At 36.3% G+C, this 27,439-nt stretch overlaps 1 protein-coding gene across 4 annotated transcripts in view; it reads right to left on the reverse strand.

Annotated features, from left to right (window-relative positions):
- The window catches only part of LOC124601097 (luciferin 4-monooxygenase), a 263,691-nt gene that overhangs the window by 117,430 nt on the left and 118,822 nt on the right, over positions 1-27,439 (reverse strand). For 3 of the 4 annotated variants that reach the window (XM_047136216.1, XM_047136218.1, XM_047136217.1), the window contains one exon: positions 12,439-12,569. In XM_047136216.1, coding sequence (XP_046992172.1) covers positions 12,439-12,552 — 114 coding nt within the window. In that variant the 5' untranslated portion in view covers positions 12,553-12,569. Of the gene's footprint in view, positions 1-9,941; positions 10,044-12,438; positions 12,570-27,439 lie in introns of those variants that run through there. The other variant, XM_047136219.1, reaches the window with a different exon arrangement.

Here is a 27,439-nt window from a genome sequence, read left to right on the forward strand (position 1 = left end):
GTACACTGCATAATTCTAGGCATGCTACTTTATGTAGATGCTTGGTGCTGTAGTGTTCAGTGAGAGAGTCAGAAGACTAGATTTCAGATGTGTCTAGTGCCCAAAGCCCAGAGGTGATTCAATTATTTTATGCTAGCATACCATAGGGTATACCTGATGCAGAGTGTCATCCAAAAACCAGTGTCTAAACTGGAAGCATTTTTATTTAGTTTACAATATTGGTTAAGATTTCTACAATATTACTTACTCTGATTTACTCACATGAGGAAAATGGAATTATCTAAAGAGATATTGGTTTACAGAGAAGAGTAGTGAAAACAGTGTTAACATGAATTTGCATCACTGTTTAATGTTAGAAAAATTGTTGACAAATCAACTGTTTTGTCTGCTACTGCAGAAAATGTGGACTTTCAGTATAACTGCTAGTCAGTGACAAGGTATAATATTAATTAAGTTTTTCCCTTAGAGTGTTAAAGTTTAAGCATGTTAATTCACATAATTACTACAGTGATACTTTATTAAACAGAGGGAATTTTTCCTTACATTTAAGGCACCTTATGTTATGTGTGCTTACATTATTGGTTATATAAATGGTAGTGCACCTCCTTTTGACTTAGTGGCTGTTAATAATGAATAGAATATTTATGTTGAGTTTATGTAATTGTAGCAGTGAAGCCTTGATTATTATTTACTTATTGTTACCTGAAAGAGTTACAAAAGACCTAGGAAGATTATGTCATTCATATTATTTTATAAAACACATGAGCAGGTGCAGATGGTTCCAGAGTTTCAAGTTATCCTTACTGTATTACTTACTTCTTGATTGGATTTTCTACGGTAGAAGTGTTGGATAAAAATCTCATAGGAAACCACTGTTAATTTGTTTCTTGGTGCGAAACAGAAGATGTACCACTGGTGAATTACAAGAAAAGGTAGAAATAAATCTAACAATAGTACAAAAAGTAATTTTAAATAGACATGCACAATTTCACATGCAAGAGCATAATTTAAAAGCAAGTGTCCCTAATCTCTTTCATCACAGTTCATAGTTAAATAAAGAAATGAGCAAGTTTTTCCATCATTATGAAGTTCCATACAAAATCATAGGGACCCCACATCCAAAGGCTGTTTTCTTATTACACCCTTTGAGTGGAAGGAAAAAAGTCTCTATAATACAGATGAGATCAAAAGATATAAGTCATAAAAATGTCATAATAAACATCCCTTTACAACTAATGTAGTTTTACATTAGTGTGTGGCAAACAATAGGAATTAACAAACAGTAGCCAGCAAGCAGATTACAGAACCTAGACTAGTTACTTCTTTTTCTAAGTGGAGCTGGATGTTAGCTCCTGTATATTGTAAGCATGGTGGGATAATATCCAGCTATGACTATTACACCATGTAATAGGAGGGCATGTATTGAAACATTCAAAATTACAATAGTGAATGACTATGTACAGTGGAGTAAAATACTTATAGCACACAAGACAGATTAAAAAGCAGTATGAATAAAGGCTACACTAGGTGTAGCTACCTCAATATAAATGTATAAAAGGAGAAGGTAGAGTTGTAAACACTATTAACAGAGTATTGTACTGTAATATGTATGTGTGTATGATCTGATAGGAAGGATAAGTGGACCTTGTAATGGATCTGGGAGATGTTATTTTTTTTTTACCGTATTCGTCGATACTGAATTGAAAATGTTTTCTTATATTTTTGTCAGAATTTATTATAATTTGTCTTATTATATGTTAATTTACTTCTGTTTTTGAGAGTAAAAGCATATTGATTACTATTAGAAAATGTATCGAAGAATAGCAAAGAAACTGATTGTGTAAAATATCTTTGATGTTGGAGTAGTCTTTGACTATAGTCAGTCCGAGTCGGAAGCTAACTCTTGGTGTGTGTTGACGGAAGAACAATGTGAATGTCGCAGTCATAAATAATTTTGAATTATGTTAACTATTATTTTTGTATTATCTGAAAAGAAGAAACTACATTGGAACAAACTGTATTTGAAACACCAAAATGAGAGAAACACGCTGAACCACGTCATTTTCTGCAGCCGACAATGATGCATTGTGGAATCGTACTTAGACAACTGAAGCCAAGACTTATATTTGCTTGCAAACGTCTAATGGAAAAGGTACTGTCACGAAATATGGCAAATTTAAGTTTATAAAAAAAATAGTGACCATATTTTCAACTTGTGTAATAGCCGGGAAACCATATTTCAACTGGGGACTGTAGCCGGGATATTGTGTTCACGAAATTTTCAACAGTGCTACGAGGAAGAAAATTGTTGTGTGTTAATACCAGTTTCTTCAGAATGTGTGTTACAGTGTTTGTGTTCATCGGGAAGTAAAAGTTTTGGAGAAGAAATGTTTCGGCAAAAAATATAATTTTCGACAGAAGAAAATACTTCAAGAATTTTGGTCAACAATCACATGGATGGAAAACGTGGTTTTGCAACAGTAGAAGAGTGTTCCAGATAAGTCACGAAACCCTCGTATTTTGTTAAAACAATATTTTTATCTTGTTTTGTATTGTTGTGTACACATTTTTGTTCTTCACAATGACTTATGAGATTTTCGAGAGTATTGTGCCTAAAGTAGAAAGTAGTAATTTAATAGACTTCGAACATCAAGACAGGTCAAATGAAACAGAAAGAACCGATCAATTTGATTTAAAAAGTTTTCTTGTAAATTTCACGAAAGAAATTAAACAATCAGTTGACGACAATAAGACTTACTGGGATGAAAAAATTGATAAAATTTTGTTGCAAGTCAAAGCAGTCAATACACAAGTGGGTGAGCTTTCGAACAGAGTTGGCAGTGTTGAGGAAAAAATTGAATCTGTGGAAGCAAAAGTAAATGAAATTGATGTTAAATTGAGCGGTGAAATTAATACTGTAAAAAATGAGTTACTGGTAGATAGGGAAAGAAATTTAATTGATTTTAATGAGATAAAAGGGGAAATTAAAAATTTGGATGAGAATACAAAAGTTTTAGTTAAAAATGTACAACAAGAAACTGACAATCGTTTGGTTACTCTAGAAGAAAAAGTAGAATGCTATGATTTGGAAAACAAAAAATCTGTCAAAGAACTTAGCAAAAAAATTGAAAGTTTTGACATTGAATTTCAAAGCAAAAATTACAATGTCAACACGTGTAATCTTATATCTAATATTCCAGTGAAGCACTTTTCGGTAGATGGACCCTTACATCCCGTTGATTTTATGCAGTATTGTAAGGATTGTTTTTTACCTCACTCACCAGATGAAATAAAAATTAAATTTGTGAAAAAATTCTTGGAAGGGGATGCTTTGACTTGGGCAAACCAGATTGTAACTTTGGGGATGACCTTTTCAGAATTTGAATCAAAATTTTTCCAAAAATTTTGGGATGATCTTAAACAAACTAGAATCAAAAGTGAATTTTTGAATGGGCGAAACTATAGGGAATCAGATGGGAACATGAAACAATTTTGCAAAAGTGAACTTCAAAAACTTATTCATTTAACAAAACCTTTGGATGACTTGATCAAAATTGATACCTTAAAGAGAAGATTGCCATCAGCAATGCAGTTGAGTTTAGTTCATTGTCCTGATAGTAATGTAGAGCAGTTTCTCAATTATATTGAAAAGTTGGATAGGGTAACAACAAGAACACACAGTGGGTTTACTCAGAAAGGTAATGGTCAAAATTGGGGAAATGACAACTTTCAAAAAAGGGAACAAAACAATTATCATGGTGTCAGTCAAAATTCAGGGGGATATAACAATTTTGTAAAGAAGGACCATAATTTTTATCCAGAACAAGAACAACATTTTCGCGTTAACAATCAACAAAATAGAGAACACTTTAGGGATCAAAATCACAGAAATTTTGATAGAGGTCAGTACAATAGAAACTACCAACAATCAGGTAATGTTTGGCATAGGAATGGGATCAGAAATGTTGATCAGAGACATTGGCAGAACCATAATCAGCAGTTCAAACAGGAACCGGAAATAAAAAACGAGTAGACGCCCCCTTGAAAGTCCGCAAGGTTGAGGCAGAAGGTGAGCATGATGAAAGGACCAATGGATGTGACTATCATAAACCCAAACAGGTCAGTTCCAAACCTAAGCTATCACATGAGGCCATTAGTTGTTACTTATTGAAGAAATTTCAAGAGGAAAATAATAATGATAAAGATAACATTTTCAATACACAAGAACATACAGTAGATAAAAGTAATTGTGATTCATTTAATTTAACAGAGTTTTACATTTGGGCAGAAAAGAAAAACACTTTGTCGGATGATGTAATTTGCAGTAGTTCAGAGATGTGTGTGAATGAAGAGAGAATGCATGCTGTGAGAATGAAAATGTTGGTGAAAGGGATCTGGTAACTTTAGAAAGGGGAAATAATATTTTGGGGGATAATTTGAATGTGTATGACCTGAATATGTGTAATGATAATGATGTTGTTGATAAAGTTGATAATGATGGTAATGGTATTGATGATGATGTTGAGGAAAGGTATTTCATTAGTTTAAATAGGGAGTTGGGTATACACATGGTTGAAAATGGATTAAATAGTGAGAATATTATAGAAATTCCCAGGGATGTTACCAGGATGAATAATACTCGCAATCTGGGTGTATGTAAAAGTGTGAATTTAGATGTTGCTGGTAAAGAATCTGACTACACAAATAACGATGACACATGTATAACTTCTTACCTAAGTGAAACTTTTATAGATACTAATGATACACACACATTTCTTATGAATATATGGCTGAACAGTGAAACTATTTCTTTTGACAAGAACTTTAGAAAGATGCTTATTAATGTATGTGAAACTGTATGTCCTGAGTGGTGGAAAAAGATGAGATATTTTATTTTTGAAAAGCTGAAGGATAAGTACTTCAATAGTATACAATGTGATTTGGATGAAAATTCTTGGCTATTTGAGATAATAGAGAGTACTAATGACAATTTTGTATCTTGTGCAAATTTTATAACTGTGACAAATAATACATATAATGGTATACCATATGATTCTGATAAGTATAGGTTTGGGGAAATTGAAAGCGATTTATTACAAGAGGATACAGGTTCTGAGAAAAGTGATCAATTTTGCATTCCTTATATAAAATTTCAAATTGGGTCATGGATTGGTAAATGTTTAATTGATACAGGAAGTGAGATCTCGGGAATATCTGAAAGATTAAGCAAAAAATTGAAAGTGGGGAAAGATTATGTTGAAATGCCAGTTGTTGGGGTAAAGATAAAAGGTGCTACTGGGAAGAGCAGTAAATTGGTAAAAAGCCAGGCTTTAGTGACATTTTTAATTGAAGGCAAGTTGTTCACACATGGATGTTTTGTAATTCAGGAATTTAATGAGGATTTTCTTTTGGGTATGAATTGGATAGTAAAAGTAAATACAGCATTTGATTGGGTTGGAAGAAAACTTTTGATAGAAACTAGTGAAAGGGAGTACATTCAGACAAATTTTGTGAACACACTTGGTGATCAGAGTAATGGAAATTTTGACAGTATTAATTTACTAAAAGAAAATAGATTGGAGAATATTGAAATTCATAGATTTGATACTGATGAAGTTGAATTTGGGAATTTAGCAAATTTCAAAATTTCAGAAACACAAAATTTATCTGGGGAGCAAAAACAACAGTTAGAAAATCTGCTGTGGGAATACAGTGATGTTTTTAGTGACATACCTGGTAGGGTAAAGGGTTACCAGTGTGAGCTTCAGGTAAAACCTCATGAACCATTTTTCATAAAACCATACACTATTGCAATATCAAAAAGACCTGCTGTTGAGAAAGAGCTGAAAAAGATGGAAGGATGTAATATAATAGAAAGGAGTATCAGTGCATATAATAATCCTCTAGTAGTAGTTTCGAAAAAAGATGGTGGAGTAAGATTGGTTTTGGACTCTAGACACTTAAACAAAATTTTGTTCAGACAGACAGACCATCCTGAAAATATTGATGAGTTACTCTATAAATTTACAGATATAAAACATATGTCAAGTTTGGATCTAACTTCGGGTTTTCATCAAGTACCACTTTCAGTTAATTCTAGAAAATATACTGCTTTCTTGTACAATGGTAAGAGTTACCAATATTGTGTTGTGCCATTTGGGTTAAATTCTTCTGTTTCCGAATTTATAAGAGCTTTGGATCATGTACTGAGGCAAGAACTTGCGTCTAAACTGATAATCTATGTAGATGACATTTTGGTTACAGGGAAACTATGAGGAAACAAGGGGAAAAGAGGAATAAAAGACATAACAAAAGGGTAAGATTGACCACTTTTAAAATTGGGGATCTTGTTCTGGTCAAATCTCATGAAAAATCAAAAATGTTAACTTCAGAAATTAAAAAAATTCTTTGATATCTATATTGGGCCTTTTGAAGTCATAGAAAATCCACACCCTAATGCTTAACGTTTGGTGTATCCTAAGTCAAAGAAATTATTTGGTCTCAGGAATGTTGTCTCTTTAAAACTGTATAAACAGAAATCATAATTTCAAAAATTTAAATAACCTATTATCATCTAAAACAAAAGTCCTCCACTGGAATACGCTTGTTAGAACAAAACTGCCTGTACAACCAAGTATGTATATTTGCATGTACAAATTAATAATTTGAAGTCACATGTTAATTGAAACTGATGAAAAAAAACACTGTTGTAACAAAAAATGAGAGAAAGATTTATATTTTACTTTTTTACAAAAAAAAAGTCTCCCTAGTGAGCATTTCTGAATTTTTCTAATTTTGGAAGCTAAGTCTTCCCTGTGGGTGAAGGCATGCATGTGAGGACATGCATGCAAAGGTATAAGTTTCAAAACCAATTTTAGATAAAGCCTCATGATATATGAGCAGTTTATTGTTGTTTATACTGTTGTTGTGGGGAGCAAAAGTACTCTTCATAAAAATGTGACTTGTAGTAATATTGTAGGAGAGAGGAAAGTGTACATAAATAATTGCAAAAAATTTAGATAATACTGATGTATCTTTAGCTGTACTAAAAGAAGAAAATCATAAAAAAATACAAAAAAAAAAAAAAACCATGAGTAAAAAAAATTTAAAAAGAAAATCATAAGCAAAAAAATATACAAAAAACAAAAAAAAAACCATGACTAATAAAAAAAATATAAAAATTAAAAAAAAAATCAGAATTTTATATATATATATATATATATATATATATATATATATATATATATATATATATATATATAAAAGGCAAATATAGAGAAAAACACATTACACTATATATGTCCAGTATCATTTTTACTGTTACAATATGTAAGCATAATGAAATTAACATTAATATTTAAAAAAAAAAAAAATTAAAATTAAATCTTATTCTAGGAAATGAGTTTTACCATTCTATTATTTTCAATCTGTATGCTGTATGTTAGAATATTTCTCATGTATGTTTTATACCATGTATATTTGTCATGTTAAATAATTTCTTTACTTGAAATTTTTGTGTATGGGATTGATGGGGAAGTATCATTGCAACAACAGCCAGTAACAAGTCCACAGATTCAAAGAGTCCAAATTTGGAAGAGGTTATCAGACTGCATCATTAATGTACTAATTGTGTAATACAGATCCATCACTGAGTGTTGTCGGGATTTTGTTGTATATGTCCATAACAACAAAAGCCCTGGGGAGCAGTTGTAATGGATCTGGGAGATTTTTTTTTTTTTTTTACTGTATTTGTCGATACTGAATTGAAAATGTTTTCTTATATTTTTGTCAGAATTTATTATAATTTGTCTTATTATATGTTAATTTACTTCTGTTTTTGAGAGTAAAAGCATATTGATTACTATTAGAAAAAGTATCAAAGAATAGCAAAGAAACTGATTGTGTAAAATATCTTTGATGTTGGAGTAGTCTTTGACTATAGTCAGTCCGAGTCGGAAGCTAACTCTTGGTGTGTGTTGACGGAAGAACAATGTGAATGTCGCAGTCATAAATAATTTTGAATTATGTTAACTATTATTTTTGTATTATCTGAAAAGAAGAAACTACATTGGAACAAACTGTATTTGAAACACCAAAATGAGAGAAACATGCTGAACCACGTCATTTTCTGCAGCTGACAACGATGCATTGTGGAATCATACTTAGACAACTGAAGCCAAGACTTATATTTGCTTGCAAACGTCTAATGGAAAAGGTACTGTCACAAAATATGGCAAATTTAAGTTTATAAAAAAAATAGTGACCATATTTTCAACTTGTGTAATAGCCGGGAAACCATATTTCAACCTAGAGGAAAAGGATAACATATACCTAAAAGAAAAAGGAGGGTAGATAAATAGGGATGCTATTTCATAATTAAGTGATTGTGTAGAGATAATCTTTCTGCAGAAAGAGCTGTATATTGAAGGTCACTACAGAAGTTAGTACAGTTAATTTTGAAGTTCCTCCAAAGTAGCAAAGTAGATGAATTTACCCAAGTTTGTAAATCTGTACCATACGCTATCTTAATGATGACAAAAAAAGACACAAGTGTATGAGTTTTGTGTGCTATTCTCCATGTTTGGAAAGATAGGAAACTGATTATGGAATGCCTGACACCAAATAGTTGTTAACTGTTCAAACCATGTAACTCCTCTGGTTTGGAGGCAGTTTATGGATGCTGGAGGTATTTGGTGAGGCAACTGGCCTCATAACAATGAATGTGATATTCCCTGTAATAACTAAACAGGGCCATATCCCAGTATAGCTCTGGGAGTTTTGTAGAGTCTTGTATACTCCTTCTAGAGGAAATGATAAATAATACTGATGGGTTTATAAGGATTTTCTAAGGCGATATTTTGGTTATTTGGTCAATGGAATTGGTTTTAATTTGAATGTGGAGTTTACAAACGCAAAGGTGATTACTGTGTCAGGTTGCTACCATCTCCACTTGGCTTCAATAGAAAGGTGATAGAACCTCTATTTGGGCCTGTCTGGGTGAAACTGGGGAAGTCTGTTCTGTAGGACATGCCAAACAACTTCATCCTCTGGCTCCTCAGTGAACAATCTGTAAGGGAGGAAATCCAGGGATGGGGGTTGGGATGGGTATCAGTCTTTAGGGTCTGTCTTCTTTCCCTCTTAGGTTCTAACACCTTTAGTATTTCATTTCCTTTCTTTCTTTTCCTCTTGTAGCACCCTGACTATCTTCCATCTTTACTAAATTCAGTAGTCTTCCACGTGGAACCCTCCTTGTATCTGTTTATTAAAAACTGTATTCACTGCCTTACCCAAGGTGTAGCACTTGCTCTGAGATTTTCAAAAGTTTTATGAGCATTGCTAATAAAGTCTGAGTTCTGCAAGCAACACATTAGATTGGATGAAATATGGGCAATTCTACTAAATGACTGCTGGTAATGAGTAGTTCATGAGAGAAATCCAAGAAATATTATAAACAACTGTTAAAAGATCTATATGAGTAATAATTATTTGTCATCCCATATCCATAGTGAAAGAATTATGATCTGGTAGGAATGTTAAGAAACTTAATTATAGTGAAGCTGGGGCGAATATTTTCCTACAATTGGTGGTTTACAATTCACTGTGGAGCATTCCACACATAGCAAACAAGAGTAAGTTGCTTATTATAAATGAGATACAGGTACATATTTGATTTTACATAAAAGAGACACATGTATTAATGGTTGCAGTGAAAAGGTTAAAACTAGTTTTTAACTTTGAATGTTTACTGTTTTGTTAGTATTTCATAGGAGTGATCACATCATTCACCTCAGGGGAGGAATCTGTACTGTAACACAAAAAGCTTATTTTTCCTAATGAATTAGATAATGAACTATTTGGAGTAATGCTTTGTTTATGTGCATGTATAATGAAATGGATGAACACAATGTATCTGCAAGCCAGGATAAAGATAAACATCATACCATGTTCATGGAACCTGCTGGTAAGGTGATTTATTCCATGTTGTTGGTTCCTGCCTTGGAGGTATGATGCGGGCCACAGAGGAAGAGCAGCTGCAACGATGACTACGATGTCATAGGGACAAGAGAAAACTTGTTATACATTCACTCAATTGGAATCTGTTAAGCAAGAGAGACAATTTGTGGACTTAGTCCTCATCAACACAATTGTGATGTTTCAAATGTTAAAACAACTTTACAATTAATGGTCACTGCACCCAAGAGTACAAAATATAATATGTTGACTATCAGGAGCATCAAATTTATTATGAGAATTGGATGTTGGGTTTGCACACTTAACTTCCAGCAGTAACTACAGCACTTCAAGAAACAAAGTCCGATTGGGAGAGGTTGGCAAGTGTGCTGAAACTGTAAGGTGAGCAAGACTATATAATGGGAAGTCTTAGCTCCTGTTCAGACTTTACATCACCATCCTATACCATGTTACAGAACCAGCAGAACATCACACCTTCAGTGTTATTAATAATGACATTCTATTGCATAAGTTAAGTAATTATGGAATTAGATTCCAGTCTAAATGATGGATCCAGCCATACCTCAACAATGATCAGCAGATTACAGAAATAAAATATGAAGACAGTGAAACACACAGAATTTCCAGCTTTCAGTAATGAACAGAAAATCAATTATGGATCCATCAAAGAACAATACTGGGACCAGACCATATTTCTGTTGTATGTAAATAACTTGGCCAACAAAACAGATGATGGAACAACAGTATTTTTTACAGATGGCACCAATACTGTAATCAGATCACACAGTGAGGAAAATCTGCAGGAAACTGCAACACTGGTAGTGCAAAGTTTAGCACAATGGCTCACTATAAATTCTGAAGTAAGTGTAGCAGTTAACTTTCACAGCACATAAACATCTAGCCTGAACACCTTGTTTTCATCATTGAAGAAAGAAATGGCTTAAACGTGAGTTGTACAAAATTTTTGGTCATATGTATTCAAGAGGATTTTAAGTGGGAGATAAAACTTAACATTCTTAATAAAAAAATTCAGTACCCTTATGTATAGTGTTAGAATTCTCTTTCAGAATACAAGCTGCTTGTCAGTGGTGACAATGATCCATGGCAGTATACAGCTGCTATGGATGTATGAAATCAGTTTTAAGGAACTCCAAATTTTTTTATAAAACATTTAAAATACAGAAAAAGATTATTAAAGGTATAAAGCAAGCAAAATTTAGGGGTTTCTATAGACCCCTTTTTAAAAGTCTGAAAATACTGCCCTTGCCTTAAGGAAATACTATCTTCACAAAAGGGATAATTTTTTTTTTAAGAAAAGAAATCATCCTCAAACATATAAAACTAGGCAGAAGCTTAACCTGCATTTAGACACAGTAAGTAGAAACTTATGGAAAATAGGAGTATATTATATTGGAGTTATATTGTATAACCATATGCCTTCTTACTTAAAATACTTATCAGTATTAGATAAAGTTAAACAGTTCTTCCTTGAGCATAAGTAAACCCAATTTACTAAATATTGTTAATTGTATAGTTGTGTCACTTTATATTATTATTTATTTTGATTGTGTTGATTAGTAATCTCAGTTAATAACTATGATAATTATAAATTAATTGTGTTACCTCTGATTTGTCCTATAGCATATCTATAAACAACGTATTAAAATGATTCACAGGACAAAAAGATCTATAGTTACAAGAACATATTTTTCAAGACCTTCCTTCAAAGAACTTAAATCACATGTAGTTTAACTGAGTCCTACACTCAGTGTAAAGGAAACAGTTACCTAGTGATCATCTGCCATAGAGTTCTGTACCAGTTATGGCTCCTATTTTTCCTTAACTACCAGCTATCATTAAAACCCTCTTGGTCTTCTTAACCTTTTCCTTTTCAACCTTAGCTGGGATCTTATGGCTTGTACTATAAGACTGCTTCTGATTTACTCAGGTTATCTAATAACTTTTGTCCAGTCTCAAAAGCACTGGAGCTATCAAACTTAAAAACATCACATCAGTGTTACCACTGATTTATCAGACATTCCTATAATTCAGTCTTTTCATCTGGTCCTTAATTAAGATCTACATTTAAGCCCCAGCCAGACAAACATTTTAAAATATATTCAAGAAGTTCAATTAATCACATACAATATTCATGTGATTGTACATGAAATGCAACTTAGCTACAGAAATATTTACCTCTGCCTGTGCAGAAAAAAGTATATGGTGTAGCATGAAACTTTATTTATTCTTAAATGTAAGCAGCAGAACCTAAAATCAAAATAGTAGCAGCATTTCTAAAATACAAGAGGCTGACTGTCACAATGATCTGATTACATGTACACTGTGTTACAGTAATTCACAATACAAAATACCATTTTGTTTGCTTTCTTTAACCTTTGCATATTTCGCAAATCCTCTTTCATGATGTGATTCACAGAATACATTATTATATGTCATTAGTCCTACCTGAGCAACATTACCACCATGGAGCTGTAACCGTTCATAAAGGTGTTGGCCAAGAGAACACTGTGGCACCGGCTGGAATTCCGAAGGTCCTTGAATAATATTCCTTGTATGCATGGCTTCCTTACGCAATTCTGAAAGGAAAAATGAATTATATAATTTACTTTACACAAAATAATAATTAAGGCATATTTCCTGCAGGGCTGAATGTATAATGGTATGCCTATTGTATTGTGGTTATCAGCATGTGTGTGTGTGTGTGTGTGTGTGTGTGTGTGTGTGTGTGTGTGTGTGTGTGTGTGTGTGTGTGTATGCACATGCACACACTTGGATTTTAAATGGAAGTAACATACTTCATTCTGCTTTACACTTACAAATAACTTTGATTATTTTGACCAGTATATGAAAATACTTGCAGTGAGGGAATTATCATGTGAGGTTATACATCTGATCTCAATAGAAAATCAGGTAAGCAAAAACAGTCTAGTGTAAATAACAAATTAAAAGATTAGCTGTTGACAATAAAATAAAATGTTACACAGAAATTAAATATGCTGTTTGGTGTCATCTCCCCATTGCCTTTCTATGAGTGTATGAACTATCCTCTCCCATGGATACTGTCTCCTCATCAGGAAATAAAGAGCTTATCATGGCTTGTTACTTGACTGTGTATAATGTGTCAGCAGTAAGTCCACAGATCCTGTATGGGGATGGAAGGGCTCACTCAGAACTCAGGTTTGTACATTCATTCCCATGCAGAACAAATATGAGATGCTGTCACTGCTGAGAATGACAGTGCCACACCCTTCACCTGCTTGGGTGAAAATGCTATATATAAGCTGTTCACACCAGGATTACAATACATCAAGTAATGTACAAGTGAAGAGTGGATACTGTCATTGAAATGATAAATGTGTTGTAACGGTGTCTGAAGATATATGGAGAGACGTCTTATGGCTCTGACAAGAACTGGAACCTCCTTGGCTGGAGAGCTTGCAGTGACTGGTGGGCAGTATGAAAACTAGCCATTGTCACACCTAAGAGAAGCAAGCTGAGCTAGAATGATGTACATAAATTAAGAAGCTATCAGACAACAAATTGCAATGGATTTAAATGACATTATAATGAAGTACACTGTTGTAAGGAGACTGAGGCATGGCTCAATTTGATATATTGGGGTAGTGAGAGTTAGTCTAAGTCTATGGTCTGTTGCCTTATGTCTGAGGAAGACATGGAGCTAATGAGAGTTATTCTTATATAGCACTTTTAGATACGTTTTTCAAAAATACAAGGCTTGATCTATCCCAAATTATTGTGGGTAGCTTCTGAATAATGTGTGTAGCTGTATACTGGGATGATATAAGGACAGAAATATCATACACGAAGTAGAAGAGTATTTTTGTTCCATAGTTTAAAGTACTCCTTGGAGTAGAAGTTGTTTATATTTTATTATTTTGTGAAAACTAATGGGCAAAGAATGCAGGTAAACAAGGATATGGAATATTTAAGTATGTCTGAAGACAATATGTTATAAATTAGATTTTTAGTTTAAAATCAAAAGATAGGCTGTTCAATAAGTAGCTAGCAATCCTGGATTTCTAGTATTGAATTGTAGAAACTATGTGGACTCATAGCTTTTTTTCAACAATACAACTGTAAAAGAAACAGGGTTTTACATTGTTATAATTTTAAGCCAATATGAGACAAAATGTTAATGAAAATAACATCATTCTGATTTTATTAAAACAAATCAAAGGAGAAAGAAAAAAGCAAAGTTTGAATATTCATATTTGGGGAAGTTTGAATATTCATATTTGGGGCATAAATGTAGACTGTTTTATTAATTAAATGCCAATTATGCATTCATGTTAAATATAGTCTTTGGTAAAGAAGCTCCTGACATTTTTTTGCAACCTACCAGCAAAATCAGTTTGTCTAAATATGTGTAATCAGTTTGTGAGGTATGTAATTTTCAGATTGAGTAGACTTAGTTCTTTTAAAAAAAAGTCATTACGAACAGGGAAGTATGGTGAGAGTGATCCATTGCTGAGGAACTGCAATAGCAGGAGTGTAATGATTTAAAATGTTGTTATCAGCAGATACAACATAATTCCTGGTGTTTGTGTACATATGCCCTCAAAATAAATGTACACTTATAGTAGTTGTAGTAGCTTTATTCATCTGTAGATCTCTTTTTGCAAGGATATAGGACATGTCAAAGTATTTACAAGTTTAGATCAATTTAAAATAAGCTAATTCATATACACATACATTTACAGACTTCTAGTTAGAGACAATCATTAGATTTACTCCTGGTATACAATACTTTTTTTACAAATAACTTATTAAATACTGTAATGCCACACTGTTCACTCGTATCTCACTATCAGTCACTGCACACACTATACACACATTGTTTCATAACATTTCACTCACTACACACAAACACATGCACTGGTGCTCTCTGGGCCATTTTCTGTACCACAACTTCCCATTTGCTATCCTGAAAAACTGAGTCAGCATTACTCTATAATGAATGAGATGTTGAGATCAGAAAGAGGAAGAGATATTAGTATTGTGCTATGCACAGCTTAGGGGTAAGTATTTCTAGAAAGGAGAAAAGAAGGAAAAAACATAATGTGAAGGTGTTAAGTGGAATGTTGGATGTTTTATAATCATTTTTATTATTTATTTGTATAACATTTTTCATCAAACCCCTACTCTGTTTTATCTAAGTAATCCTTCAATGCATAAAATGTATTGCATAACAGGTACTTTTTAGCTGCCTTTTTAAATAAGTGTATTTTTGCAGTTTCTTTAATCTCTTTTGATTATTTATTGTATAGTTTTATTCCTTGGTAGATAATGCTGTTTTGAATTTCATGTTTATTTTTTCTTGGTAAATGTAAGTTGAGTCTAGCTCTTGTTGTATGGTCATGGACAGAGCTATTTGTGCAGTAATTACCAATTTTGATGTGTACAACTGACTGGTAAAGTCAAATGAAAGTAAGATGAGTAAAGAAAGAATCAACCAATAGTATATGTTCAACCTTGACCAGCAATTAGCTCCCCTGAAGTGACCTGTGTGAGAACTAATGCAATGGTAATGATGCCTTGCTACGTAAAGTGGTCAGTTACTGACTGAAACAATGGAGATTAACATCATTGCATGTTGGGTTTATGTTGTGGTAAATTAAAATAACCAAAAGAGAACCTAACAAAGGATCACTTTCTGAACTCAGTGTATAGGCCTGAAGGCCTCAGTTAACACGTTGAAAGGCTGTCCCTACAGCCACTGAGGGAGTAGGGTGCAATCAGCTGCAGATTGTGGCACTGTAACAAACAGTGCCTGTCATCTGTACTCTGAGATCAGATCTGGATGATTACAGTGACTTCTGAAAAAGTTGTGGTTGAGTACTGTCACTCATTTTTGCTACTCATAGTGGCATCTAGTGCTGTATTTTGCAACTAAACAGGTCAGCCTGTCCAGTATAATATGCTCTTTGTCGAGAATTGTTACAGCTTTGTTGGGTGTAACTACCTGGAGTATTCAGCCCTTCGTTAAGGGCCACTGGTAACTTGGGAACACCATAATTAGTGAATGTGTGTCTCACTTGCAACACCCACAGAGTGTGGAAAACATTACATATTGCTGTTTGGTATAATAAGTGTGGTTTTTGCATCAAACATCTTGTGGCATTTCCAGAATGAGATTTTCACTCTGCAGCGGAGTGTGCGCTGATATGAAACTTCCTGGCAGATTAAAACTGTGTGCCCGACCGAGACTCGAACTCGGGACCTTTGCCTTTCGCGGGCAAGTGCTCTACCATCTGAGCTACCGAAGCACGACTCACGCCCGGTACTCACAGCTTTACTTCTGCCAGTACCTCGTCTCCTACCTTCCAAACTTTACAGAAGCTCTCCTGCGAAACTTGCAGAACTAGCACTCCTGAAAGAAAGGATATTGCGGAGACATGGCTTAGCCACAGCCTGGGGGACGTTTCCAGAATGAGATTTTCACTCTGCAGCGGAGTGTGCGCTGATATGAAACTTCCAGGCAGATTAAAACTGTGTGCCCGACCGAGACTCGAACTCGGGACCTTTGCCTTTCGCGGGCAAGTGCTCTACCATCTGAGCTACCGAAGCACGACTCACGCCCGGTACTCACAGCTTTACTTCTGCCAGTACCTGAAAGTAATGGGAGGACAGTGAGACTTCCCACACTTTACACTCAATTAGTAAGTGTACTAATGCAAGACCAGTGGCCTGAACTGAACAATTTTGAATAGGTGTTGCATTATATGCAGAGCTTCTTTGAAGACATTTTTCCACACAAAAGATTTATCGTTTTGTGCTCCCACCCTTCCTTTTTCCTTAGACTTTAGTTGTCATTACTTGAACTCTTGTTAAGACTATTTTAAGATAAATGTTGTAATATTTACTTAATTACTCAAAAAGTGAAATAATGCACATGGTACAGAAGGAAATCCAGGTTTCTCATGATGCAACAGGAATTTGCACATGGTACTTAGCAGGATCAAGACAGACACCCACTTGCAATGCAGTTAAAAAACTCCATTTCTGTCAAGGCTTTATGGTACGGAGAGGTGGATGGTTGTGAGTCAAGACTTTGCTGTGTTTTGTCATTTTTAAAGGTCCAATTACTTTTACTTACTTGAATACAAAGCCATCTGCTGGCTATATGACAAAGGGAATTCAAAAAGTTTTGCACAGTCGTCTGTAATTTTTTTATTTTTTTCAGGAGGAGAATGAATTTTTTGTGAACATACTTGGAACATTTAGCTACAAGTTGGTATATAAAAGTATTTTCTTTTATTTACAGGTGAGCCATAATGGACCATGAAGTAGATGTCTAGTTGCGACAATGGTCGGTGATGGAGTTCCTCTTCAATACTGGCGATGTCTCTGCCACATCGATTCACAGGAAGTTGCTTCCTGTTTATGGGGAGGACACAGTGGATCACAGTAGTATCCAGTGGTGGTTGCAGAGGTTTAAAGGAGGTGACTTCTCTCTACTGAACAATCCACGAAGCGGTTGACTATCGACTACCGCATGTGAATATGGAGACCATTGATCAAACCATCCAAAATGACAGATGTGTGACAACACGACAGCTTGCTGAAATAACTCATTTGTCATTGGATAGTGTGGGATCACTGGTACAGTAATTAGGGTACAGAAAATTCTGTGCACGTTGGGTGACTAGATTATTGACAAGAGAAATGAAAATGACGAGGAAGAATGTGTGCGAGGGTCTCATGAAGACTTTTACTGAAGAGTGGAAATAGTGTTTTGATGGCGTCATTATCCAGGATGAAACATGATTTTTTTGCCCGAACCTGAGAGCAAAACCCAATCCACGGAGTGGTGTCATTTGGGCTCCCCTCAGAAGAAGAAACCAAGACTTTCACGAAGAGCAGGACAAAAGGTGATGGTTTCCTTCTTCTGGGATCAGTGTGGTGTTATTTTCATTGACTTTTTGGAACCTGGCGCCACAATTAACTGGGATCGTTACTGTTTGTCATTGGACAAGCTGTGACATGCCATCAAGACCCACAGATCACAGCTTCAGGGTCAGCTCATCAGACTACACCATGACAATTCCAAACCCCATACAACCCTTATGACACATGATAAAATGAGGGAAATGGGTTGGCAAATTGTTCCTCATCCTTCCTGCAGTCCGGACTGGTTCCGTCTGATTTTTACCTCTGGTTGTCTGAAGGCCCACCTGCATGGTAACACATTTGATAGTGAGAAAGACCTTATCTCCTCTGTCAAGCAATAGTGTAAAAGTCAATCCCCAGAATTTTACTGAAGTGCATTCACATCATGGAAAAAGCATTGAGCCAGATGCATCCATCTGATGGAGGCTACATTATGTAGGCTCAATGTATGGCTAAACGTTCCAAGTATGTTCACAAAAAAGTTCATTCTCCTCCTGCACAAAATAAAAAAATTAGAGACGACTGTGCAAAACTTTTTGAATGCCATTTGTAATAAAATTCAATGAAAACATACCACTCAAGGATTGGGCCTTAGGCCTGTTCCAACTGGCTAACATACATACAAGGAGTGATCTATGATTGTGAGAAGTGTGATCATCATGTCACCAATCCCTGCACTTGTTTCTTGCAAGTAGATGATACTGATGATGCCGATGCTCCTTTATTCAAGCAACTCCTCGTTCGGCCTGTACCAGACCCCCTAGCTCAGAAAAAATTTAGGCAGTGCCAGGAATCAAACCTGGGTCCTTCTGCATTGAAGGCAGCAACACTAATCATTTGGCCATGAAAGCAGTCTCAAATTCAATTTTTCATATAAAATCCATATTTTTTAGAAACAAGAAACTCAGGGTGGCAACCATTAATTAAAATAAGTTCTTATCTGCACCGGCAAAAGTTCAGTGCTTGAAGAGACCATTGTGACAGCAGGGAAGCCATATCCTAAACCCACAATGTTTCTGTTTGGAGAAATAACCTCTTTACACAGTTTTTCAGCACTTGTAGGAGCCAACATAAAAAAGAAACTTTCATAGCTTTAGCTTGTTTTTCATTTTCCTTCTTTTCTTGTGGTTTTCTTTTTTGATAATGTGCACCAGATAGTTTCTTTTTCTTTTTCAGACATATTTAGGTCTTTTTGTTTATTGTTACAAAGTCAATAAAAAACACAGAGTAATTTCACAAAGGTGGTGGACAAACAGACATAGAACAGTGTACTAGTATGGGGCAATAGCATTCTAACAGACCAGTTGGACACTGCTATAGTGATAGTTCTCGATTCCAATGAGTTCTCAGTGTTCTGGAGAATTGACCTCACATATCAGTCTTCAGTTATTAATTCTCACTTCTCCATTCTTGCTGCTCATATCCTGCCTCTCAGGACTCACTTCTCAGTTCTTGTACGTGTGCATGAGTAGGAAATGACACCAAAGTTCTGGATTAGTAATCACATCCATTTTGTGCCTGCTGAACCTTACCTACTTCATTTGTTGTACAAAATACAATGTTGCATTGAAAGATGTATGCATTTAAAAATGTACTTTACTTTCATAATAACAGTATGGAATTATCCTAAGAAATGCTCCACTGGCTTTCAACAATAATTATCAAAATCCAAGAGAAAAAATTGAAAACATATGCTGGGGGTTGTGGATGTCACAACAATCTTTGTCAGTATACTGGAAATAGGGGTAGATGCAGCTAAGGAACCTAGGAACATTTGGGTTTCTGTATGCCCCAGTGTGGTAAACTGCTCTTGGACCTGTCTTTCATGGTCTTGGAGGTATTTGAAATAACACTGGCTATTAAGCATTCCTCAGTTAGGAAAGCTTCTGACCCTGGTGACATTCAAAACTGTGTCCTCAAGGAGTTGAAGCTATAGAATATTTAACACACATAAATGCCAACCAAGAACAATAACAATTCCCTGCCTGATTAACTCACTCAGTAAGACTATTGAGAAGGTGATTCTAAAATGACTCACTAGCCACTGCATTAACAGCCTGGGACCAGAACAATTTCACTTCTACAACACAACTCATCCATGTAATAGAACACATAAAGGCGGCTACAACACCAGCAAAGCAATAAGGGCTGCATTCCTGGATATCAAAAAAGCCTCCAATTATGTCTGGTACAATGGCCTCATCCACACACTCAGTAATGCTAGTTAGCCCATCAGACAAATGTGTCTCATACAATCATTCCACACAAACAGTAGTTTCAACACTGACACTGATGGTAAGCAATTAAGATGACAAGGCATTCAAGTTGGACTATTCCAAGGCAACATGCTGGGGCGCCTGTTGTTTAACCTCCATATTAATGATATTTCAGAAAAATATAATATGTTGGCTGCCATCTACACAGATATGCTGCCATCCTAGTGCAATATTGAAAAACATCGAACATTAACTTATGTCTACAGACACCACTCAAAACTGCTGAGCTCTGGTTGCAGAAATGGTGTATCAAAGTTAATGCTGACAAGTGTGAGGCAGTTCTGTTTGCATGTGGACTGAAATAACTGCATAAACAACAATACTGCAGACAAATTACACTACAAACATGCTACATATGTTTCCATGAGAAAGACAGATACCTCAGTGTCTGGCTGAACTGGAAACTCACTTGGCTAGACCACATACGACACCTTGCCAACAAAGTGCATATGATACCCAAACAAGTGTATCCTATGCTTAACAAGCAAAGCACACGGAATAGAAAGCTGTCAAGGTCCATGTACATAACACATACGAGGTCTCTCTAAAAAGTATCCAACCTTAGATTTTCTCGTGCAAAATAAAGACAATAGCATGGTGCCACTGTACACAGTAAAGGAAGAGACCTTTATGCACATGCATGAATTTTGACCCTGCCTTCCAGTGCATTAGTTGCTGCCTGTCGGTTGCTGAGTGAGGTGCTACACAACATGTTCATTGGAATACTGATTCTCTCAAGATGACTAAATGTGTTGAGCAAAGATACTGTATCAAATTTTGTCAAAAGCTTGGTGATTCTCAAAGCGTAACAATTAGTAAGATTCAGCAGGTGTTTGGAGAAATGCGATGGGTTCAACACAAATTAAAGAGTGGTTCAACTGATTCGAAAATGGCTGCACATCAGCGGAGAGTGACCAGCATTATGGCAGGCTCCAAACTGCTCAGAGTGCAGCTGTTGTTGAGAGTGTGCAAAATTTGGTCATGGCAGATTGTCGTTTGACCATGTGGGAGATTGCCCAAGAGGTTGGAGTGAGTGAAGGTTCTGCACATGCAATTTTGCATGATGATTTGAACATGCACCGAGTGGCTGTGAAATTTGTGCCCAAGTTGTTGTCGCCGGAACAAACAGACCTCTGTTTTGAAGTTGCACTGGACCTTCTGGACACCACCAACAGTAATCCTGGGTTTCCGAGCACCATGATAACTGGAAATGAGTCATGGGTGTACAGGTATGACCCAGAAACAAAAAGACAGTTGTTTCAATGGAAGCATCCCAAGTCTCCAAGGCTGAAGAAAGTGGAGCAGGTGCCAAGCAAAATCAAGGTGATGCTAACTGTCTTCTTTGATGTCCGTCGAATTGTGCATCACAAATATCCACCGAAGGACAAACAGTGACAAAGAAGTACTACCAAGATGTTCTCTGGTAACTCCGTGATGCAGTTCGACGCAAAAGACCAGACATGTGGATGGCAAAAAACTGGCAACTGCATCACAACAATGCTCTTGTGTATTCATCCCACTTGATCCAAAATTTCTAGGCCAAACATGGAATTACAGCCATTCGCCAACCTCCCTACTGTCCAGACATGGCTCCTTGTGATTTCTCATTGTTTCCAAAATTGAAGACACTACTGAAAGGATCGCATATTGAGAGTAGAGAAGAGATAATGTGGAACACGACAACAGAGCTGAACACCATTCCAAAAGAGGACTTCCAGAGGTGTTTCCGGCAGTGGAAGGATCGGTGGTCTAAGTGTGTGTGAGCACAAGGGGCATACTTTGAAGGGTATTAGGGTCCCAGCCCTGTCAGGTATTCGAAATATTTTTTTTAGCCAAAGGTCGGATACTTTTTAGACAGGCCTCATAATAGACTACTGATGTTATATGCAGCTCCAACCTGGTGTTATGCAGCTCCAACACATCAGCGCCACCTGTAAGTCATACAGAACAATGCCCCAAGATACGCACGTACCACAGACTTACATAATGAATTCTGACTCAATACACTTGTGGAGGTTTGTCCTGAATCTGGGGAACTATGATGACAACCACAGGTGAAAATGTAATCACCTAAAAACACTTTTTCTTAGGGAAAATTAACTATCTATGGTATACTTAAACTAAGCACACAGGTAACACAATATCAACAAACCCCTGTAATACAACAAACTTTAGTGGCCTTGCTAGCTGTGCTCGTACAGCCTACTAACCAGCGTATCACAAACAAACCCCACATGACCCTACACAATGAGTGGTGAATTGGATAACCAAACTGACGTCTCTGATGATTACTTTGTCATGTCACAGTTACACTCAGGCTGCAGCAATATTGTCAGAGTCCAGCTATAATGATAACACCTCTCTACTAACATTTCCTAAGATCCACTCATGAACTGTCAATATTGGTGCAAATTTGTTAGTAACCCTACTTTTTGCCCAGATTGTCACAGGGTTTATGACCCATGGCACTTGCCATAGCATTCCCCCCACCCCATTATCTTTAAATTGCTACCCTTCAATCACTTTCTGCACACCGTCTCCTTGATGAGGCCATATTAGTGGTTGATTGCACCCAGATATAGGACAATAACATAGACCTGCATATTGAGAATCCTTGATTAGCACACTAACGCTTTTCACAGAAATAAGAATTAGTCTCATTGGTGTTGAGAAACAGTTGAAATCCTTAAAATTGAATAAAGCTCCAGACCCTTACAGTATCCCTTTCAAATTCTATATTGAATTTGCAACTGAGTTAGCCCCTAATTGTAATCTATTGTAGATCCCTCAAACAAAAAACTGTGCCCATTTCTAAGGGTAGTAGAAGTGATCCACAAAACTACTGTCCAATACCCTTGACATCATTGTGTTGTAGAAACTTACAGCATATTATGAGCTTAAACATAATGAGGTATCTTGAACAGAATGACCTTCTCAGTGCCAACCAGCATAGATTTTGAAAACATCAATCATGTGAAACCCAACTTGCATTTTTCTCACATGACATACTGAAAGCTCTGTATCAAGGCAACCAGATAGATGCAGTACTTTTTGATTTCTGAAATGCATTTGACTCAGTATCACACCTACACTTATTGTCAAAAGTGCGACAACAAGGGGTATCGAGTGTAATTTGTGACTGGATTGAGGACTTTTTGGTAGGGAAGATTCAGCATGTTATCTTGGATGGAGAGTCATTGTCAGATGTAGAAGTAACTTCAGGTGTGCCCCAGGGAAGTGTGTTGGGTCCCCTGCTATTCACACTTGAATTAATGACCTTTCAGATAATACTGATAGTAAAATCAAGCTTTTTGCAGACAATGCAGTTACCTATAATGAAGTACTACATGAAAGAAGCTGCATATATATAGTCAGATCTTGATACTATTTCAATGTGGTGTGGAGAGTGGCAACTTGCTCTAAATATTAAGAAATGTAAAATTGTGCACTTCACAAAACTAAAATACGTAGTATCCTATGACTATAATATCAATGAGCCAATGTTGGAATTGGCCAACTCATACCTGGTTGTAACACTTTGTAGGGATAAGAAATTGAATGATCACATAGGTTCAGTTGCGGGTAAAGCAAGTGGTAGACTCTGGTTTATTGGTAGAATACTGTGGAAGTGCAATCAGTTTACTAAGGAGGTTGCTTACAAATCACTTGTGTGATCAGTTCTAGAATATTGCTCACGTGTGTGGGACCCGAACCAGATAGGACTAACAGGGGATGCTGAGTGTATACTGAGTAGAGCAGCATGAATGGTCACAAGTTTGTTTAATCTGTAGGAGAATGTCGCAGATATACTGAAGGAACTGAACTGGAAGACTCTTCAAGATAAACGTAAACTAACCTGAGAAAGTCTATTGACAAAGTTTCAAGAACCGGCTTTAAATGATTACTCTAGGAATATACTAAAAACCCCCCATGTATTGCTCACAAAGGATTCATGAGGATAAGATTAGAATAATTAGTGCAAGCACAGAGGCATTCAAACAATCATTCTTCCCACACTACCTACATGAACGGAACAGGAAGAAACCCTAATAACTGATACAATGGGACATACCATCTGCCATGCACCTCACAGTAGTTTGCAGAGTATAGATGTGGATGTAGATGTGACAGTAGAGCTTTGGTGCTCATCATCATGCACAGTGCAGTGATGGAGAGGCTCTCCTTCTCTAAAACTTCTCAGTGCAGAGTAAGTGACTGGTATGGTTATGGTGGCAAGTACAGGCCCAGCATCTGCATGCTGTTGCTGAGTGTGACTTCTATAGGGATAATAATGATAGTGAAATGGATGTGTTGCTCATGCCACAAAATAAGTTCCAATGGAAAAAGGATTTCCTATTTGAATGTAGTTCACAATTATGTGCAGATTAAAATAAATGTATATTTCTTCATATATCTTCAATATGGAGAGAGTGTGACGGCTTGTCTGCTTTAATTCTTTGCTTGTTGTCCTCAGTCTCTATGTAATTGCTAAAAAAAATAGGGGGTGGAAGTGCAACTACTGTCTACTGTTAATGATGTTGCTGACAGATGCATAGTTGCATTCCACAGTATTTTACTTTCACTGTTCACAGCCCTCCCAATAATACTCAGTTATATATATCCAGTGCACTATTGGTTAAACTTCCCATAAGCCTCATTAATAGTTTGCAGGCAAACATCCACATACTGCTACACTAGTTTACTGTAGAACATCTACAAGCAGTAAAAACCTAACCACATTTGCTGAAACTACACATTGTTCAAAGTTTAATTTACAGAAATTACAATTAAAACTTAACTCATTAAATTAACAGAATACTTCAAAAAATTGGTTCACGAACCAACAGTTTCTTCTACTGCAAGGGTTAAGCTGAATTATTTGTTTAAACACGAAATTAACATATCGTTACACAAACAATACTTATGACAAAACTGTTAATTACTTTGGAATTAATTAAGAGCTGGCTTTGCTAACATGTTTTCCAAGAGAGCCAAATAGATACTTTAAGATTACTAGTAGTTCTTCCTCCAAATGTTTATACTTAGTACAGAATTTACATTTGTTTATATGTCAACAATAGAATTTAAGTTACGAAACAATTACTGATTTCACCCTATAATGAAACATACTAACTAGGAATTGGCAAAATAAATTAGAAACTCAATTACCTACCTAAAACTAAGCACGAAATTAGATCTGGTGTTCTATTCCTTAAAACTGAGGGCCAACCTTTTTCTTTTATGGAAATGCAGATTATACTCATGTATGTTAATAGTAATTAGTCAAAAATGAAAAAAATGAATTTATGGAGGCAGATGGCAAAACAAAAGGAGAAGTAAAAATATCCCAGCTTGCTTCGTCACAAGTGGAAATGAGTAGAGGAAATCAGCAACATTTTACAATAGTTTCCAAATTAAAACACATTGAAAACATATGGAGAATGTAGTTACAATGATTGCTTGAACCAAGACTTATTATTTACCGTTGCTGAACACTAGTTTCTAATGCAGCAGACTTTCATCTTTGTTTTTAGTACTACAGTGGATCGTTAGCGTCTGAAAGGTATAGCCTGTATCCTTCTTACAACAAAGGGACACACATTGATCACTAAATACAAAAAAACAAAAAGGAGATATGCTGCTGTCCTCATTACAGTTTCAGTTCTCGATGTGTATTCAATCACTTTTGTTTCTCGAGAACCCAGTTCTTGATGTATTAATATTCTCATTTTTCCCAATCTCTACACTGTGGTCTAGAATCAAGTGTTGCTACCAAACTGTTTAGATGACATTGTTGTATAGGTGGTGCCAAATACTGGGAACACTCTTTTGAGTGGAGTTGCATTCAAGGGGGTGAGTGGTGGAGAAAACAGGCCAGGAGGCCCAGTAGATACACTGCTGAGCAAAAGTAAAGTGTTTATTCAACTTCCATTATAAACTGTGTAACTGCTCCATGAGGCAAACACGCCTCACTCTGTTGACCCTTGCCAGTGCTGGCTCATTGTTGGCTGCTTCCATCAGGCAAAAAGATGCTCACATAGGTGCCCGGCAATGCTGGTGGCAGGCTGAGGATGACTGGCAGCCCCAGTAGGCCCCGGCTGTGATTTCAGTGGCACTGCATGTGTGCTGAACAGAATTCCACTCGGTGAATGGCTCCTTCTTGTGGCCCGGACCCACATGTGTTCACCGTAGTGGCGTGTGGTGACTGATGTGATCCACTTCCCACCAGCAGGAACCAGATAGTGGCTGGCTCATAAGGCAGACCAGTGGCACTGGGAGCAAGTCCTGCAATGAGCTCAGTGCTGCCAGTGGGTGGCCCCAACTGGACTTGAGCTCATTGCTGCTACTGACGACACCCAGTCATCTCACCATACTGCATGATTGTGTTAGTGCTGCTGGACTCAGAAGGGCCCCTGTCTCAAAATTCAGAGCTATTTATATGCCTCTGACATGCATTTGTTGCATCAAAACCCAGTACCTAGTCACACGACCCATTAACAAAAATCTCTCCCTGGCACGGTAATATCGAAACGCCCGTTACAGTTATTACCACTGCTGTGTACCCGTTATTCTGACCAACATGTCACCACACTACAGCTACCGGTCTGTGGCTGTTATTCCAAGGGTTCACAGCAGCTTTCTTACCACTTCCTATTAATTTCACTAAAAACTTGGTAGTGACATTGAAGCTCGCTATGAAGTTAGGTGTGAAAAAAGGTTAACCACAGTTGGTTGGGGCCCACCACACTGGGATGCCATGACAGCTCTACTGGCAGAGACATCAGACACAGTGCATATGACACATTGGAGCCTCCTGCTTGCAGCTGGCATCTACCTGAGTGTGGCAGCTCTGCTGGCAGAGCAGCTACCAAAAGGTTTTGCCAGCAGGTCTGCCTGTGGACAGCACTGCCAGTTGAACACACAGTGGCTTATGGTCATTCCTGCAGCAGAACACCACCTGAACCACCACGCACAACCTGTCGCTCACCAGTATGTAGTTTCCTTCGAACTCCATGTGTGCGTTGTGGAAAGTTTTGACACTGAATCTTTTATCTGTAAGATTCAGATGAGGTCAGCAATCCGAGACACTTAATCTCAGTACTATTCAAACTGCAAACTGAAAAAAACGTGTTGGGAACTAATCCTGAAAATCTTTAGAAAAAATTGACTTTGTAAGGTAAGAAAATCTGTGTCTTTCAAAAACATTTTATTTCAATTTACTTCATTTTAATGAACATAAGTAGTTTGCAAATTAAGAG

The sequence above is a fragment of the Schistocerca americana genome, chromosome 1 (genome assembly GCF_021461395.2).
Source record: "Schistocerca americana isolate TAMUIC-IGC-003095 chromosome 1, iqSchAmer2.1, whole genome shotgun sequence".
Classification (NCBI taxonomy): Eukaryota; Metazoa; Arthropoda; class Insecta; order Orthoptera; family Acrididae; genus Schistocerca; species Schistocerca americana.